Source organism: Poeciliopsis prolifica, unplaced genomic scaffold, assembly GCF_027474105.1.
Source record: "Poeciliopsis prolifica strain line A6 unplaced genomic scaffold, Auburn_PproV2 SCAFFOLD007, whole genome shotgun sequence".
NCBI lineage: Eukaryota > Metazoa > Chordata > Actinopteri > Cyprinodontiformes > Poeciliidae > Poeciliopsis > Poeciliopsis prolifica.
In genome coordinates, this window is record NW_026562382.1 from 102232 (window position 1) to 119649 (window position 17418).

At 37.6% G+C, this 17418-nt stretch overlaps 1 protein-coding gene across 1 annotated transcript in view; it reads right to left on the reverse strand.

Moving 5' to 3' along the window:
• The window catches only part of LOC129361165 (uncharacterized), a 52261-nt gene extending 35043 nt beyond the window's left edge, over positions 1-17218 (reverse strand). Inside the window, exons 1-2 of the mRNA XM_055031900.1 lie at positions 16381-17218; positions 16125-16292 (exon numbers count right to left, since the gene is read on the reverse strand). Of these exons, the coding sequence (XP_054887875.1) occupies positions 16125-16292; positions 16381-16804 (592 nt within the window). The 5' untranslated portion in view covers positions 16805-17218. The remainder of the gene's footprint in view (positions 1-16124; positions 16293-16380) is intronic.
• Between the last annotated feature and the right edge of the window lie 200 nt (positions 17219-17418).

Here is a 17418-nt window from a genome sequence, read left to right on the forward strand (position 1 = left end):
ACCAGAAGCTCTCATCAGCCTCATCATTGAGTTTCTTGTAAAAACTATGCAGTTCGCTTTAGCATTTTTACAAAAACATAAATATTGCCTTTCTTTTAATACCATCTCTCCAACCCCTAACATTTAAAGGGAAGATTCAGAAAAAATGAGGAGAAGGAAACTGAACCTCTGGCGTTCAGGAAAAGGTCAGAATGAAGCACCGACTCTCTTAAACTGAATCCAGAACAACTGACCTCCAACCAAATAACGAGATTATTAACATTGCCATTTGAGACAGCCTTATTTATTAATTCGGCCGATGTTCTAAATGTTAGAAAACAAAAGACGACGCGCGACGTCCACTGCGTTGTCAGTAGACGAGGCCCAGTGCTTTGCGATCTCATTGAGATGTCTGTGATTTTCTTTGCGGGCATCTTCGTTATTCTTTTCCTTGAAGCCCTGAATTTTTCAATTCCAGCGCCGTGTCGGTGATATATGATATAGAAATATAAAAACAAAATAGATTTCTAAGTCTTCATTATAGTATTTTTATAGTATTTAAATGTAAATTAGCTACCTACATTGCTAGTTCATATAATATATAGTTACAATACATAAAATACATACTTTTACTGCCAAAGTTTTAATTTATAGGTTTTATTTTGTATTATTTATACTTTTGTTAAGACTCTTATTTTGAAGGTTTAAGGTAGGAAGTAGATGTAGAAGCGTCTGGTTACCAGGTTACCAGAGACGCTTGCGATATAACAGCATCGCGTTGGCAAGCAAATGAAGAAGCATGATTTAAGTGTAAGAATTTACTGAATGACCTCATTTCTACCTCAAAAGGAAGGGTTAGCCAGCGAGGTATGTTTATATGTTTTACGTTATTTTTATATCGATATTGTATTCTTGACACCATCTCACTAAGTTTACGTTGTGTTTTAGTTCGACGGTGGTGTTGGTGTCAGGGAAACTGAAGCTGTAATAAGAACAACTTTAAAGAGTTTCATTAAAGCTGACTTCACACCAGCAGTGCGACGAACTCTTAATTGCCAAAAAGAAGAAGAGGTGGAAGTGATACATACTTATATATAAGTTATTGACTTATTTTAACTGAGATGAGTCACTTTGAAAATATTTCAACTTCAAGACTAAAAAGGAACCAACTAAGTATTCAAATGCGGGCGGCGACAGAGAGTTTGCTTTCCGGGTGAGCGACGCTGACACGCGAGTGGACGACATCAAGAGGAGAGGTCTGATGGTGGACGCTGGTGCGACGTCGCATATAATCACCGACATCGGGAAGTTTCGGAAGCTTGATGAAAGTTTCCAGGCCGAGACGCACTGCGTGGAATTGGCTGATGGATCCAGGTGTTTTGGTGTTGCCAAGAAACGAGGAGACGCGTTAGGTCGACGTCTTAAAACAGTGCTGAGGAACAAATTGTACATCCCTTCATATCCGCAAGACATCTTCTCAGTGAAAGCTGCAACATCCAGCGGAGCAACGGTGATCTTCAAAGAAGAAAAGAACGTTCTTCTCAGAGACGATACCAAGTTCCCCATTCACGTAGGTAACACATTGTATTACTTCCAAACGACGGACAATGGATGTGGAGCTCAGTGTAAAAAATGTTATGACTTACAAGGTTGTCGTGAGATTCTTGGACATTGCAATTACAGAGATGTACTGAAGCTAGAAAATGTTGTTCATGGCATGGAAATTAAAGGAGAGGTGAACCAATGCCATATCGTGAAGTCTGCACGAAAGGAAAATGTGTTCAAACTAACAAGGAGCCAGATGCAAGAGCTAAAGAACCACTAGCAATGGTCCACACAGATTTAGCAGGACCTATAGATCCAACGTCCAAAGATGGTCACAGATATGCATTGTGCTTCACAGATGATCATTCCTTAATCATACGTCACAGATTGACGTCAAAGACCTGTCGCCCTTCTGCGTATGGCAAGCCTTTTTGATATAAAGTCGGTTTCACTGCTTACATTCCAGATATCTCAAATTGTTTTATGACCAGACGTTTTAGCAATTTAAGATATCTCTAATTAAAATTTGACTGGACAAAATACCTATTTGAGATAATTACATTCTAACCAGTCCAAATGACGTGAGATTTATTTGTGGCATTTACTGAAAATATAAAATTCTGCAGGCAACTATTCGGACAGCACAAAGGGGCTTTCACCTCATTCAGAATTAAGATATCTAAAATTGTAATTTTGACAGTGATAATTACGTTCAAGAAATCTTAAATCGTAATTCCGGTTACGTGTCTCGTCAAATTACAGAACAAGTGACGTCATTTGAGATATCTTGCAAGGAATTTTGACCAGTCAAAATGTAATTGAAGATATCCTGAATTATTATTCTTACTAGTCAGAATGTAAATGCATATATCTTAAATTATCATTCCGGAGTCAAAATGTAGTTTTGTCAAGTCAAAATGCATTTTTCGAAATCTAGAAAGTAATTACGGTTAATCAGAGGGAACGCAATTTATGTGAAAACGGCTTGCCATAGCACACTTGAAGCCCGCATCATACGTCACAGATTGACGTCATTGATCGACTGAACCAGAGCCTTTGAATATAGGCCCTCAGCAGTCATTGCGTCACGAATGATTTTCCTTTGCAGGGAACGTAGACAATACCCATCAAATACAAATTAGATGTAGCTATAGATAGATATCTAGAGATCGATATGCACGTCTTTCTGTCATCTGTCTGTCAAGAGATATGTGATCGATAGACGTGAATATCTATCAAGACATAGTTATCCACGTCAATCTATGGATGTGGATATCTATGTCTAGACATAGATATTATATATCTATATATCTATAGATCTAATTTGTAGAGACCCTGGAGGGAGAATCAGTCGCCGAAGACCCTGGAGGACCCGTCGCCGAGGACGCTGGAGGACCGAACGATGAGAAAATCGATGAGAAAACACACTGATAACAGAGGCCCATTGTGCAGAACATTTTATATCACGTTTAACTGTCTGTCTATTCATGTAGGGGGGATGCATTTTAATTTCTGAGCCTGCACAGCTTATTATTAGCCTACCGGTTTACGCTAAAAACCTCATAGCGTAGTTTATAGTAGTCAGCCACCAATTGTGCAAGTTCTCCCACTTAAAAAGATGAGAGGCCTGTAATTGTCATCATAGATATTCCTCAACTATGAGACAAAAGAAGAAAAAAAATTCAGATTGTCTGCTTTTTGTTATTTTTGGTTTATTTTGATTTTTTCTTTTTTATAATTCCATTTGTTAGTGTTATTTTGAAACAATAATCCTGTGTATATCTTAGTCGTCTAATCATCCCTTTATGATGATGTCTGGTATCACACACAGATATTAGTAAGAGAAACTGCATCTCATGTTGGCGTATTAGGCAGGCTCCCATTGTGTCTGTTATGAATTGAAACTGTAACCAACTAGTTTAACTTACGAATAGATAAGTTGAGAAAACTTAGATTTCAATGTTGAAGTTACAGTTAGTCTATCTTTTTAAGTTCAAAAAGGAGGATAATGAGCACAAACAACCATATCAAGAATAATGAACAGACTGTTTTTAGTGTTTTTTTAAGTTTTTACCTGAAACACAAAGCAAATGGTTAGTGACCAAATGAGCGCAGAGGGTCTACATTCAAAGCTCTGTTCAGGCGGTCAATGACGCCAATCGGTGACGTTGATTCTGCACTGTAAAAATAATTAGGGTGGTTAAACTTAAAAACTTGAGTACAATTGCTGCCTTAAAAACACAAGTTAGCACAACTTGAAATTATGTATTTTTCCAACTTAGGTTGGCAAGCTAGAAAAGTAGCCCAATTGCTTATAATTTGTTGCTTAAATATGAAACCATAAGTTGAAATGACTAACGACAGAACATTCTTCATTCTCAAAAAATTGAGAACTCTTGTCAAGTGAAATTTTGTTAAAGTAATAAAAAATTATATATACTCTCATTTCAAAGTTAAACTGACTAACTACATTCATACCAATTCCTTTTTTGAGTTAATTTAACTTAAGATTTTAAGGCAGCAATTGTACTTAAAATTGCAATTTAAGTAAACTAACATTTCCAACTATTGTTAACTCCCTCCACTAATAATGCCAAGTTTAACAGTTTCCTAAAAATAATTACACCTAATACACTTTCATTTCAAATATTACACATTTATTTTTATCTTGCTCTTGAAACAGTGGCAATTCAACCAGCTTCCCTCTCTCAGAAACAGTCCAAACAGTACAAAACGATCATTGTTTTAACAAACTCACAAAGAGAGAGGTTTTTCACAAATTCAGCATGATGCTGAATTTGTGGAAAAACCTCTTTTTATAGGAATTTAACATGTCTACTTCAAAAGTGCGCCTGATCAGTGGGACAACAATTTATATTTAAGACCACATTGTTCACACGACTAATTCTTCCAACTTGAATGTGGTTCTAAAAAAAAAAAACTAACCTGCATATATATATATGTGTGGTGGGACCGGTGTGGTTCAATAGAACTATTTTTAAGACAAAATTGTAATAATTTATCCCCAAAAAGTTATCTTCAAGGCACACAGGCCGCTACATATGAGGCTTGAGACAATCTCACTAATTTCAATAATTTTATTTATTACATCAGTTCATGCTAATCAATAAAATACATTAAGTTAAAACCACTCACATTAAATAAATAACAGTGACGGCTCAAGTCAAGGGTGGCAGTGCAGTTCAGGGTAGTGACCTAAATAAAAGAAACACAGCAAACAAAACCACAAAACTAAAGAAAATTGTGCAACAAATCAAAAGAGCACCACCACCCGGAAAGTCCACCACCAACACCACCATTTTTTCTTTTTAATTATTAAACACTTTGAACAATTTACAAGATCACGTGTCATGCACTTAAGTAATAAAATCTTACAGGCTAAAGACACACACATCATTTTAAGACAATAACATCATAAAAAAAATGTTCAATAAAAATAAATGAATAAAATGTGGAATACTTTCCATTTTGGTAAAAGGAGAATTTAAGGTTCTCCACACATAAGGTCACATATAAAATACATATTTATGTGATGAAGACGCTGTGAAGGACTTATAATAACTAAGATGAGTCACTTTGAAAATATTTCAACTTCAAGACTAAAAAGGAACCAACTAAGTGTTCAAATGCTATAGTTAATGAGTAGTGGGCGGTCGCCTGCTCCTGATTGGCTCAGCTGTTCACTGGTCACGTTTTCCTTGAATGGAAAACTCCAACCCAGAATCAACGTCACCGATTGGCGTCATTGACCGCCTGAACAGAGTCTTTGAATGTAGACCCTCTGCGCTCATTTGGTCACTAACCATTTGCTTTGTCTTTCAGGTAAAAACTTAAAAAAACACTAAAAACCTTAAAGATAGGATAGGTTATCCTTTCTTAAATGATCAAGCATCGATATGCAGGATCAACAGATCATGTTTAGTCCGGGTCTTTATTTACAGTCATGTATGTAAAGGAGGATGATATTTGATCACTGGACTCTGGAAACAAACTCGTATCGGTTCTGCTCGCTGCAGCGTCCACACGTTGCTCTCTACTGCCCCCTAGGAAAGGTTGGGCCTGTAATAGCAGAGATTTATCTATTCTGCGTAGAATATTTTTCACCAAAATGGAAAGTATTTCCAGATTTACCTACACTGCACATGCATTAGGAATACACATTTCTGCAATTAATTCCAACAACTGGATTATTATTTTTCTATGGAAACATAAATCTCACTTAATAAAAAAAATGTAATGTAATCAGTTTGAAGATGGACGACTGCAAGCTTGAAAACACGAAGCCTATTAGAGACTTAATGGACTTTAAGATCGGTTTACCTTTTCTTAAGTTTACAAGCTATGCACTGTTCAGGGGAAATGTCGGGTCATGAAAGGCCCGTTAGACCCCCGATGACAAGGGGGTCTGTGTCATGTGATTATGGTCACATGACACATGGGATGGGAAATAAGCTTCCATATCTATGTATGGAAGCTTATGTGAAAATATAGCTTATGGTACACACACACATATATATTATATATATATATATATATATATATATATATATATATATCGTGTTCGTGGAGGTGATCTCTGTGCAGCGCACACTCTCGTTTGTCCACAGCCGGCTGCTCAACACTCCAACGCCGCTCACTCCTCGGCGTGCCACGCCCCCTTCCGTTCAGGTCCAAATCAAAGAAAACACAGTAGAGCGCCAGCATCCCCGCACCAGAACTCCGTCGGAAGACGTCCTCACTGCCAGTACTCTGCAGGATCGGTTCAATCGGAATGGAACTTTTACTTACAGCGCGCCTGATCCTCTGTACTGGGCCGTTTTCCAACTTCCGATGTTATATGCCGGATCAGCGGGTTCCGTCTGCCCCTCACAGCGTGTTTGTTTCCGTGGCTGCAGAACCAGTCCTCCTCCTCTTTCCAGCCAGGCTCCTTTTATTTGGGCTCTACTCAACCTCTGCCGACACCTGTCCGGGTGGCCAATTAGCGCGCCCCGCCTCGCGAGACAACCACCTTCAGTCCATGGTGTTTGAATTGTCAAAGGGAAAAGAAAAAAGAAAAGCAAAAAACCCAAACAAAATCTAACCAAACAAAAATGAAAGAATAATTAACAATTAAAAAAATCATCATTCCCTATTCAACATATTTATATATGTCTGTGTGTAGAAATATTTAAATTTTGTGAATGCCATTTTTACACTTTCTGTCACTCAAGGTGGAGAAAATGTGAAAAATTGAACACTAAGTGATCATTTCTTCAACCATGAATCCAGAAATACATGTGTTTTGTAACCCACATATATATGTGTGGTACTATTGTTAGTAGTAGTTTGCATTTTATTTCTGTAGGATTTTGTTTTGTTATTTAATGCAACCAGCAAATCAGTTTCTTGTGATACCAGAAAACGCCAGCAGGTGGCTTGTGAGTTATATTCTGGTTTAGACAGCAGAAAAATTAGAAGAAGAAGAAAAATTGTAGCTGGCTGTAGCACGTTGTGCTGAATTATTGCACGCTAAAAGAAAATTCTGATAAATTCCGGTAACGGTTAACAGAAAAGAAGATTTGTGACCTGATCCCTGGCAGTAAAAAAACATTTTTACTGTGATTTTCTCTCGTGAGTGTTGTAATCTATTTTTGCAACCGAAGTTAAGATAATGCTAACTGGCGTCACAGGCATTACTGTTCATATGTTCCGACCAGGAAGAAAAGAGAAACATAAAAAAACCAATCGGAGAAACGTGAGATTAAAATGATTTTCACTGTATCGCATTTTTGTTATGTACAAACTTATAATGGGTCGCATAGAGTGCGATGTTTGTTTTGCAAGCTTGCCATTAGTTGAATGTTATTTTTGCGATAAATGGAATTTATTGCTTCCTGCATACTTTTGGATTTTAATAGTTAATTGAGATCTGAATGTGGCAGTATGCCCTGGAGGTTTTGAACGCACCACACAAGTGCTGGCATTTAATTGGTGGTGGCGCTGTTTGTATATAAGGGGCCCTCCCTCACCTGGTCAACTTGTGTTTCCGGTTTAGACCTCTGTTGCTGTGCAGCGCCAGTCTGACACTAAGGTGTGCTTGACTGATACATGCTGATCGCTCCTTCTTCTGGTAAGAGGCCTCTCCTATACTTGTTGTTGTTAGCCTAGCCTTCGCTTAGCTTTAATTGTACACCTAGGTGGCCTGTGTAAACTGCCTGATCCTCCTCCCAGCCAGAGGCACTACACATAGAGCTTGTGGTAAGTGAAAATTTCATTACCTGCATGCTTTTAGATTTGATGTTTAACACTTATGTTTGCTATAGACGCTGCTGTTTGTCCTTGGCCGGCTGTTTGCCTGTTGCCCTGTGGTTCCTGGTTGATGTCCTCTGTTATTTTGGTTGTCCGTCGGCAGTCCATTTGTCGCTCTGATTGCTGGCTCTCTGCCAGCCGTCGTGGTCAGCGTGAACCTGACTCCTGCCCCTTGTCCAGCTTGGCTGGTTCGGACTGGCGACCAGCTTGGACGGACTCTGCTGCCGCTCTTGAGTGGCGTCTGTGGCGTGGCATCCCAGGATGGATTCTTAATTGACAATTGCTGCTGATTGATTGTTGACTGAACGACAATTATGAAATGACTCATGTAATTTGAATGTCTTTTATCTTGACAGGAAAGGCCAGTTCATGGTGTTGGTGGTGGACTTTCTGGGTGGTGGTCTTTTGATTTGTTGCACAATTTTCTTTAGTTTTGTGGTTTTGTTTGCTGTGTTTCTTTTATTTAGGTCACTACCCTGAACTGCACTGCCACCCTTGACTTGAGCCGTCACTGTTATTTATTTAATGTGAGTGGTTTTAACTTAATGTATTTTATTGATTAGCATGAACTGATGTAATAAATAAAATTATTGAAATTAGTGAGATTGTCTCAAGCCTCATATGTAGCGGCCTGTGTGCCTTGAAGATAACTTTTTGGGGATAAATTATTACAATTTTGTCTTAAAAATAGTTCTATTGAACCGCACCGGTCCCACCACATATATATGCAGGTTAGTTTTTTTTTTTTAGAACCACATTCAAGTTGGAAGGTTGTCCAGCTGCACAGCATCGCAGGCCTGGATTGGATTGCTGAGCTACAGGTTTCAACCCAAGACCTGGGACTGCTGGATCCGCTGCCTACTTTGCACTGGATAAGATTTTGGATCCAAAGAAACACATGGCCATTTAACAAAGACTTGACTGACTGACCTAAATTGCAATTACTGAACTAAAAAGCTTCTAAATGAAGGAACTGAACAATAAGGAATCTGAACTAAAAGAAACTACACTACCTGTTATAACAAGGGTGGACACTTTATGTTGAAACAAAAATTGTACTATAATATTCTCTGTAATTTTGTATTAAACAGTCTGTTCATTATTCTTGATATGGTTGTTTGTGCTCATTATCCTCCTTTTTGAACTTAAAAAGATAGACTAACTGTAACTTCAACTTTGAAATCTAAGTTTTCTCAACTTATCTATTCGTAAGTTAAACTAGTTGGTTACAGTTTCAATTCATAACAGACACAATGGGAGCCTGCCTAATACGCCAACATGAGATGCAGTTTCTCTTACTAATATCTGTGTGTGATACCAGACATCATCATAAAGGGATGATTAGACGACTAAGATATACACAGGATTATTGTTTCAAAATAACACTAACAAATGGAATTATAAAAAAGAAAAAATCAAAATAAACCAAAAATAACAAAAAGCAGACAATCTGAATTTTTTTTCTTCTTTTGTCTCATAGTTGAGGAATATCTATGATAACAATTCCAGGCCTCTCATCTTTTTAAGTGGGAGAACTTGCACAATTGGTGGCTGACTACTATAAACTACGCTATGAGGTTTTTTAGCGTAAACCGGTAGGCTAATAATAAGCTGTGCAGGCTCAGAAATTAAAATGCATCCCCCCTACATGAGTAGACCAGACAGTTAAACGTGATATAAAATGTTCTGCACAATGGGCCTCTGTTATCAGTGTGTTTTCTCATCGATTTTCTCATCGTTCGGTCCTCCAGCGTCCTCGGCGACGGGTCCTCCAGGGTCTTCGGCGACTGATTCTCCCTCCAGGGTCTCTACAAATTAGATATATAGATATATAGATATATAAATATCTATGTCTAGACATAGATATCCACATCCATAGATTGACGTGGATAACTATGTCTTGATAGATATCCACGTCTATCGATCACATATCTCTTGACAGACAGATGACAGAAAGACGTGCATATCGATCTCTAGATATCTATCTATAGCTACATCTAATTTGTATTTGATGGGTATTGTCTACATTCCCTGCAAAGGAAAATCATTCGTGACGCAATGACTGCTGAGGGCCTACATTCAAAGGCTCTGGTTCAGTCGATTAATGACGTCAATCTGTGACGTATGATGCGGGCTTCAAGTGTGCTATGGCAAGCCGTTTTCACATAAATTGCGTTCCCTCTGATTAACCGTAATTACTTTCTAGATTTCGAAAAATGCATTTTGACTTGACAAAACTACATTTTGACTCCGGAATGATAATTTAAGATATCTGCATTTACATTATGACTAGTAAGAATAATAATTCAGGATATCTTCAATTACATTTTGACTGGTCAAAATTCCTTGCAAGATATCTCAAATGACGTCACTTGTTCTGTAATTTGACGAGACACGTAACCGGAATTACGATTTAAGATTTCTTGAACGTAATTATCAGTCAAAATTACAATTTTAGATATCTGAATTCTGAATGAGGTGAAAGCCCCTTTGTGCTGTCCGAATAGTTGCCTGCAGAATTTTATATTTTCAGTAAATGCCACAAATAAATCTCACGTCATTTGGACTGGTTAGAATGTAATTATCTCAAATAGGTATTTTGTCCAGTCAAATTTTAATTAGAGATATCTTAAATTGCTAAAACGTCTGGTCATAAAACAATTTGAGATATCTGGAATGTAAGAGCAGTGAAACCGAATTTATATCAAAAAGGCTTGCCATACGCAGAAGGGCGACAGGTCTTTGACGTCAATCTGTGACGTATGATTAAGGAATGATCATCTGTGAAGCACAATGCATATCTGTGACCATCTTTGGACGTTGGATCTATAGGTCCTGCTAAATCTGTGTGGACCATTGCTAGTGGTTCTTTAGCTCTTGCATCTGGCTCCTTGTTAGTTTGAACAAATTTTCCTTTCGTGCAGACTTCACGATATGGCATTGGTTCACCTCTCCTTTAATTTCCATGCCATGAACAACATTTTCTAGCTTCAGTACATCTCTGTAATTGCAATGTCCAAGAATCTCACGCCAACCTTGTAAGTCATAACATTTTTTACACTGAGCTCCACATCCATTGTCCGTCGTTTGGAAGTAATACAATGTGTTACCTACGTGAATGGGGAACTTGGTATCGTCTCTGAGAAGAACGTTCTTTTCTTCTTTGAAGATCACCGTTGCTCCGCTGGATGTTGCAGCTTTCACTGAGAAGATGTCTTGCGGATATGAAGGGATGTACAATTTGTTCCTCAGCACTGTTTTAAGACGTCGACCTAACGCGTCTCCTCCTTCCTTGGCAACACCAAAACACCTGGATCCATCAGCCAATTCCACGCAGTGCGTCTCGGCCTGGAAACTTTCATCAAGCTTCCGAAACTTCCCGATGTCGGTGATTATATGCGACGTCGCACCAGCGTCCACCATCAGACCTCTCCTCTTGATGTCGTCCACTCGCGTGTCAGCGTCGCTCACCCGGAAAGCAAACTCTCTGTCGCTCCCGCATTTGAATACTTAGTTGGTTCCTTTTTAGTCTTGAAGTTGAAATATTTTCAAAGTGACTCATCTCAGTTAAATAAGTCATTAATAACTTATATATAAGTATGTATCACTTCCACCTCTCTTCTTTTTGGCAATTAAGAGTTCGTCGCACTGCTGGTGTGAAGTCAGCTTTAATGAAACTCTTTAAAGTTGTTCTTATTACAGCTTCAGTTTCCCTGACACCAACACCACCGTCGAACTAAAACACAACGTAAACTTAGTGAGATGGTGTCAAGAATACAATATCGATATAAAAATAACATAAAACATATAAACATACCTCGCTGGCTAACCCTTCCTTTTGAGGTAGAAATGAGGTCATTCAGTAAATTCTTACACTTAAATCATGCTTCTTCATTTGCTTGCCAACGCGATGCTGTTATATCGCAAGCGTCTCTGGTAACCTGGTAACCAGACGCTTCTACATCTACTTCCTACCTTAAACCTTCAAAATAAGAGTCTTAACAAAAAGTATAAATAATACAAAATAAAACCTATAAATTAAAACTTTGGCAGTAAAAGTATGTATTTTATGTATTGTAACTATATATTATATGAACTAGCAATGTAGGTAGCTAATTTACATTTAAATACTATAAAAATACTATAATGAAGACTTAGAAATCTATTTTGTTTTTATATTTCTATATCATATATCACCGACACGGCGCTGGAATTGAAAAATTCAGGGCTTCAAGGAAAAGAATAACGAAGATGCCCGCAAAGAAAATCACAGACATCTCAATGAGATCGCAAAGCACTGGGCCTCGTCTACTGACAACGCAGTGGACGTCGCGCGTCGTCTTTTGTTTTCTAACATTTAGAAACATCGGCCGAATTAATAAATAAGGCTGTCTCAAATGGCAATGTTAATAATCTCGTTATTTGGTTGGAGGTCAGTTGTTCTGGATTCAGTTTAAGAGAGTCGGTGCTTCATTCTGACCTTTTCCTGAACGCCAGAGGTTCAGTTTCCTTCTCCTCATTTTTTCTGAATCTTCCCTTTAAATGTTAGGGGTTGGAGAGATGGTATTAAAAGAAAGGCAATATTTATGTTTTTGTAAAAATATACAAAAGAAACTCACTGATGAGGCTGATGAGAGCTTCTGGTCCAATCAATGGAGAGGAAAAGTTATTGAGCGCAGAGGGCCTACATTCAAAGACTCTGTTCAGGCGGTCGATGACGTCAATGGGTGACGTAAATGACGTCACCTACTGACGTCATTAACATTCAAGGATCCTTGAATGAGTATCCCATTTAAGGATGACGTCACCAGTGACCAGATGAGCCAATCAGAAGCAGGTGTCCGCCTACTGCTCATTAACTACAGCGATTGAATACTTAGTTGCTTTTTTTTTCTTTTTAATTATTAAACACTTTGAACCATTTTACAAGATCACGTGTCATGCACTTAAGTAATAAAATCTTACAGGCTAAAGACACACACATCATTTTAAGACATAACATCATAAAAAAATGTTCAATAAAAATAAATGAATAAAATGTGGAATACTTTCCATTTGGTAAAAGGAGAATTTAAGGTTCTCCACACATAAGGTCACATATAAAATACATATTTATGTGATGAAGACGCTGTGAAGAACTTACAATAACTAAGATGAGTCACTTTGAAAATATTTCAACTTCAAGACTAAAAAGGAACCAACTAAGTATTCAAATGCTATAGTTAATGAGCAGTGGGCGGTCGCCTGCTCCTGATTGGCTCAGCTGTTCACTGGTCACGTTTTACCTTGAATGGAAAACTCCAACCCAGAATCAACGTCACCGATTGGCGTCATTGACCGCCTGAACAGAGTCTTTGAATGTAGACCCTCTGCGCTCATTTGGTCACTAACCATTTGCTTTGTCTTTCAGGTAAAAACTTAAAAAAACACTAAAAACCTTAAAGATAGGATAGGTTATCCTTTCTTAAATGATCAAGCATCGATATGCAGGATCAACAGATCATGTTTAGTCCGGGTCTTTATTTACAGTCATGTATGTAAAGGAGGATGATATTTGATCACTGGACTCTGGAAACAAACTCGTATCGGTTCTGCTCGCTGCAGCGTCCACACGTTGCTCTCTACTGCCCCCTAGGAAAGGTTGGGCCTGTAATAGCAGAGATTTATCTATTCTGCGTAGAATATTTTTCACCAAAATGGAAAGTATTTCCAGATTTACCTACACTGCACATGCATTAGGAATACACATTTCTGCAATTAATTCCAACAACTGGATTATTATTTTTCTATGGAAACATAAATCTCACTTAATAAAAAAATGTAATGTAATCAGTTTGAAGATGGACGACTGCAAGCTTGAAAACACGAAGCCTATTAGAGACTTAATGGACTTTAAGATCGGTTTACCTTTTCTTAAGTTTACAAGCTATGCACTGTTCAGGGGAAATGTCGGGTCATGAAAGGCCCGTTAGACCCCCGATGACAAGGGGGTCTGTGTCATGTGATTATGGTCACATGACACATGATTGAACGAACGATACTTTAAAAATCAATTGGCTTCGGTCTTTTTTTAAATTAAAAGGATTTATGGTTCTATATTCCAAGTAAAATATTTTCAAATCTGGGCAGAGTTCGTTTTCTTCTTAGTTTGACTGTGATATTGACATTGTTGTCAAATTTATTTCGGCTTATTTTAAGACTGTTCATAATTCCTGCAGTGGTCAATTTAATAAACTGCATTAGATACGATAGTAGAATATTTAGTTTATTGCAAATACAAATATAGATACGAGAAAGAAAACAGAAAGTGACTAAATTATCGGAGATAACCTACATTCAAAGACTGGATAAAAAAATTACTATGATGTTTTCATTATATATATTTATACATATCTAGACGTTTTTCAACTAGTGTCCCGTGGAAATTATTCAATTTCACTAAATTGGTCTAAAACGATTTTTTGAAAACAAATTGACTGCAAATAATATGCCATTTCCGAGAGTCTGTGTTGTATAGTGACTAGCGGCGTCATCATGTAATTTCCTGATGACAGGATGGCAGTAGGTACACAGCACTGTACGTTAAAACAAGAGAATTAGTGATGCATGAATGTGACAGGAAGCGGTGAGAGCATTGTACCAAGCAAGACTGTGATGACAGTGATGGAAAGTTTTGAAAAGAAAAAAGCTAAATTCAGACCCAGATGAAGAACTTAGTACACTGTAAAAAAAAACTGTCCTGTATAATTACAGGGTTTTGTCTGTAATTTAAAAAGTATACTTTTTTTAAATTACAGACAAAACCCTGTAATTATACAGGAATTCAGTGTATTTGTAATATTGATTTAATGTAAATTTTAGGATAAAACTTGATCAATTTTAATGGTAAAAACTGTCATTTTTACAGTAAAAGGTTAAATAAAACACAATTTTTTTTACTGTAGAATCAGCAATTGTAAAAATTAGCTGACTGTAATTTTTACGGTTAAATTCTGGCAACCACAGCTGCCAGTATTTTACCGTAAAAATGAAACTTTTTTTTTTTTTTTTACAATGCAAATTGTTAAATTGAGAAGTGCAAATTTACTTTGTAAAATTATCAAATCGATTATATCAGCTAAATAATGTGTTACCAGTGTAGTCTAATAGTAAAAACATGGAAATGTATAAGCAAATTTTACATAAAATATCCAAAAACCAAACTTTATTGTATTTTTTCCATTTAATAAAAACTTTTTGGGCTGTACAAACTTCTCACAACTCTGTGCACACTGATTACAAAGAACTTGTAACACATCTTCCAAAAAGCAGCAAGCACTTACATTAGTGCAAAAGTTTGAAGAGATATGACACAACATTATCACTTCAATCCTGGTGCAGTGTTTCAAATGAATAATCCATATGAAATTGGCACATACACAGAAATAAGAACTTTCTAACAAATGTGCTGGCCACCACTGTAACCTTTCTGAAATAGGTATAGAACTGTTCACGTTTGTCAGGTTTTTTGACTTGTAACTTGTAAATCACCACATTCATTAAGCCTTGACAGTGGTGCAGCATAAAATCGGTTTCATTGTCATCTGCTATTTACATATAGAAAAAAATGTCTAACATAAATTTGCAACATTTAACATGAAGATGAAAATTTTGAAATCTTACAGTGTAAACCTTAAATACCAATAAAATGCAGTTTTCAACATACAGCAACATAACAACATTACACATCATATCACATGACTAACAAAGTATGGTCTAAGTCCACTCATGGTCTGCAAGGTCAGCGATGAGTGTGAGGACTCTTGGGTTGACCGCAAAGATCTTCCTCCTCTTGCTATGCTCAACTTTTGTTCCTCTCTCTGGATTAATTGAAAATAAACACCTTGAAGAAAAGAAATTTTATTGCATTTAATGTTATGTTTATAAATGACTTAAGAGAAAGATATCACGAGATCCAGCTTTGTGGTGGCTGGATTCAGTGGCAGAGCCAGAGGGATATTTAGTGACAGGCTTTTGTGCCTATTCTGCTTCACAAACAGACTGAAGAACTCTTCTGTGTCCATGGCCATAAAAAATATACAATTTAAACACTGCAAAGAAATGATAAAACATTTTCGTAGTTTCTACTGGCATTATTTCTATCATGAATATTTAGATTTAGCAGTTTTTTACCCTCCATTTCAATTGTCTTTTGTATTTATTATATTTCAGTAACTAGTAACATTCTGATCTATAATGTGAAAACTTCATCTTGCTGGTAAATATAGACACTGTGTAAGTATAAGAATTACCTCTGGAGGAACTCAGTGTTGACCGCAGTCCCACTAGGTAGTGTATATTAAAACAGTAGTAACTGCCAAACATCAGGCAGATGGCACAGGAGAAGGCAGTGATGTGGTCATTGATAATCTTCTGATCAATACTCAACATGAAGCAGTTCGCAGTGAAGCAAGAGGACCCTTTGAATAAAAAACATGAACAAATATATATCACAAAAAGCCCCTGTGTGAACCATTCAACTACTTTGTCAACTTGGTTCATACATACCACACACAATAAGGCAGGGTGTTGCTGGCACATCCTCCATCTCAACCTCTTCAGCAAGGCTGGTCTTCTCAACATAGTGGAACATTTGCTCTTCCTTCTCACCAAAAAAAGCAAGTAGAAGAAGAATCATCTCTGTACAACCACTGGATTGACCTTTTTCACTTGCTAACTTGAAGAGAGAGTTGAGGATGCGCTCCGCCTTTTTGTCCAGATTGGTGAAGAAGGCTTCCGTCAGACTGATGCCAGTAAGTTGCTGGAAGTGTTCTTCCATGCCAGTTTCATGGAACAAAAAAGGCCTTTCTTGGCATAGCGTCAGGATGCTTGTACCTTTAATGATGTCCTTTCGGTGCGTGTAATAGGTGGACTTGATAAGTTCTTTCACATCTTCTGCAGCATATTTTTTGTCTTTGAACATCTTTTTCATGTCTTATTTTTTCTTAAGCTGACTCTCTACTGTCTCAGAAAGGGGCAAAAACTTTGGCGCCCAGTTGACACAGCCATACGTGTCTTGAACACTGGCTTTCTGCTCAGCAGGTATCTCATCAGTGTCATTATCTGATTCCGCCTTGCGTTTAGTTATCTTTGGTGTGTCTTGTCGTTTGACATTTTCAATTCTTGCCTGGAGTTGTTTTACCAGGGAATGATAACCAAGTCCAATAACATCACCATCAATGATGTCCTTAAGTGACTTTGGATACCTGCTCACCATCCTTTCTGCTATTTCAGTAGTGTCGCGTTTGGTAGGATTCTTGCAAATCAGCATCATTTCAGAGACAATAATCCTCACCATTTGTCTTCGAAGTCGTGCACTTGGCCTTTTCTGTCGTTCCAAAGTCTGTATCAGTTCTTCTGGAAGCTTCTGCCACGGTATCTGAAAACTGTCAACCCAGGTTGGCAAAACTGGGAGCAGCTCAGGGAAGGCGATGAAGTATCAGCAGATGATGGTTGTGAAAGTGAGGCTGCAGGTTGAGAGGATTGAACTGACTGTGGAGAGGAGGATGCCCTGCCTGAAGTTGAAGCCATTGAGTCTGGAAAGGT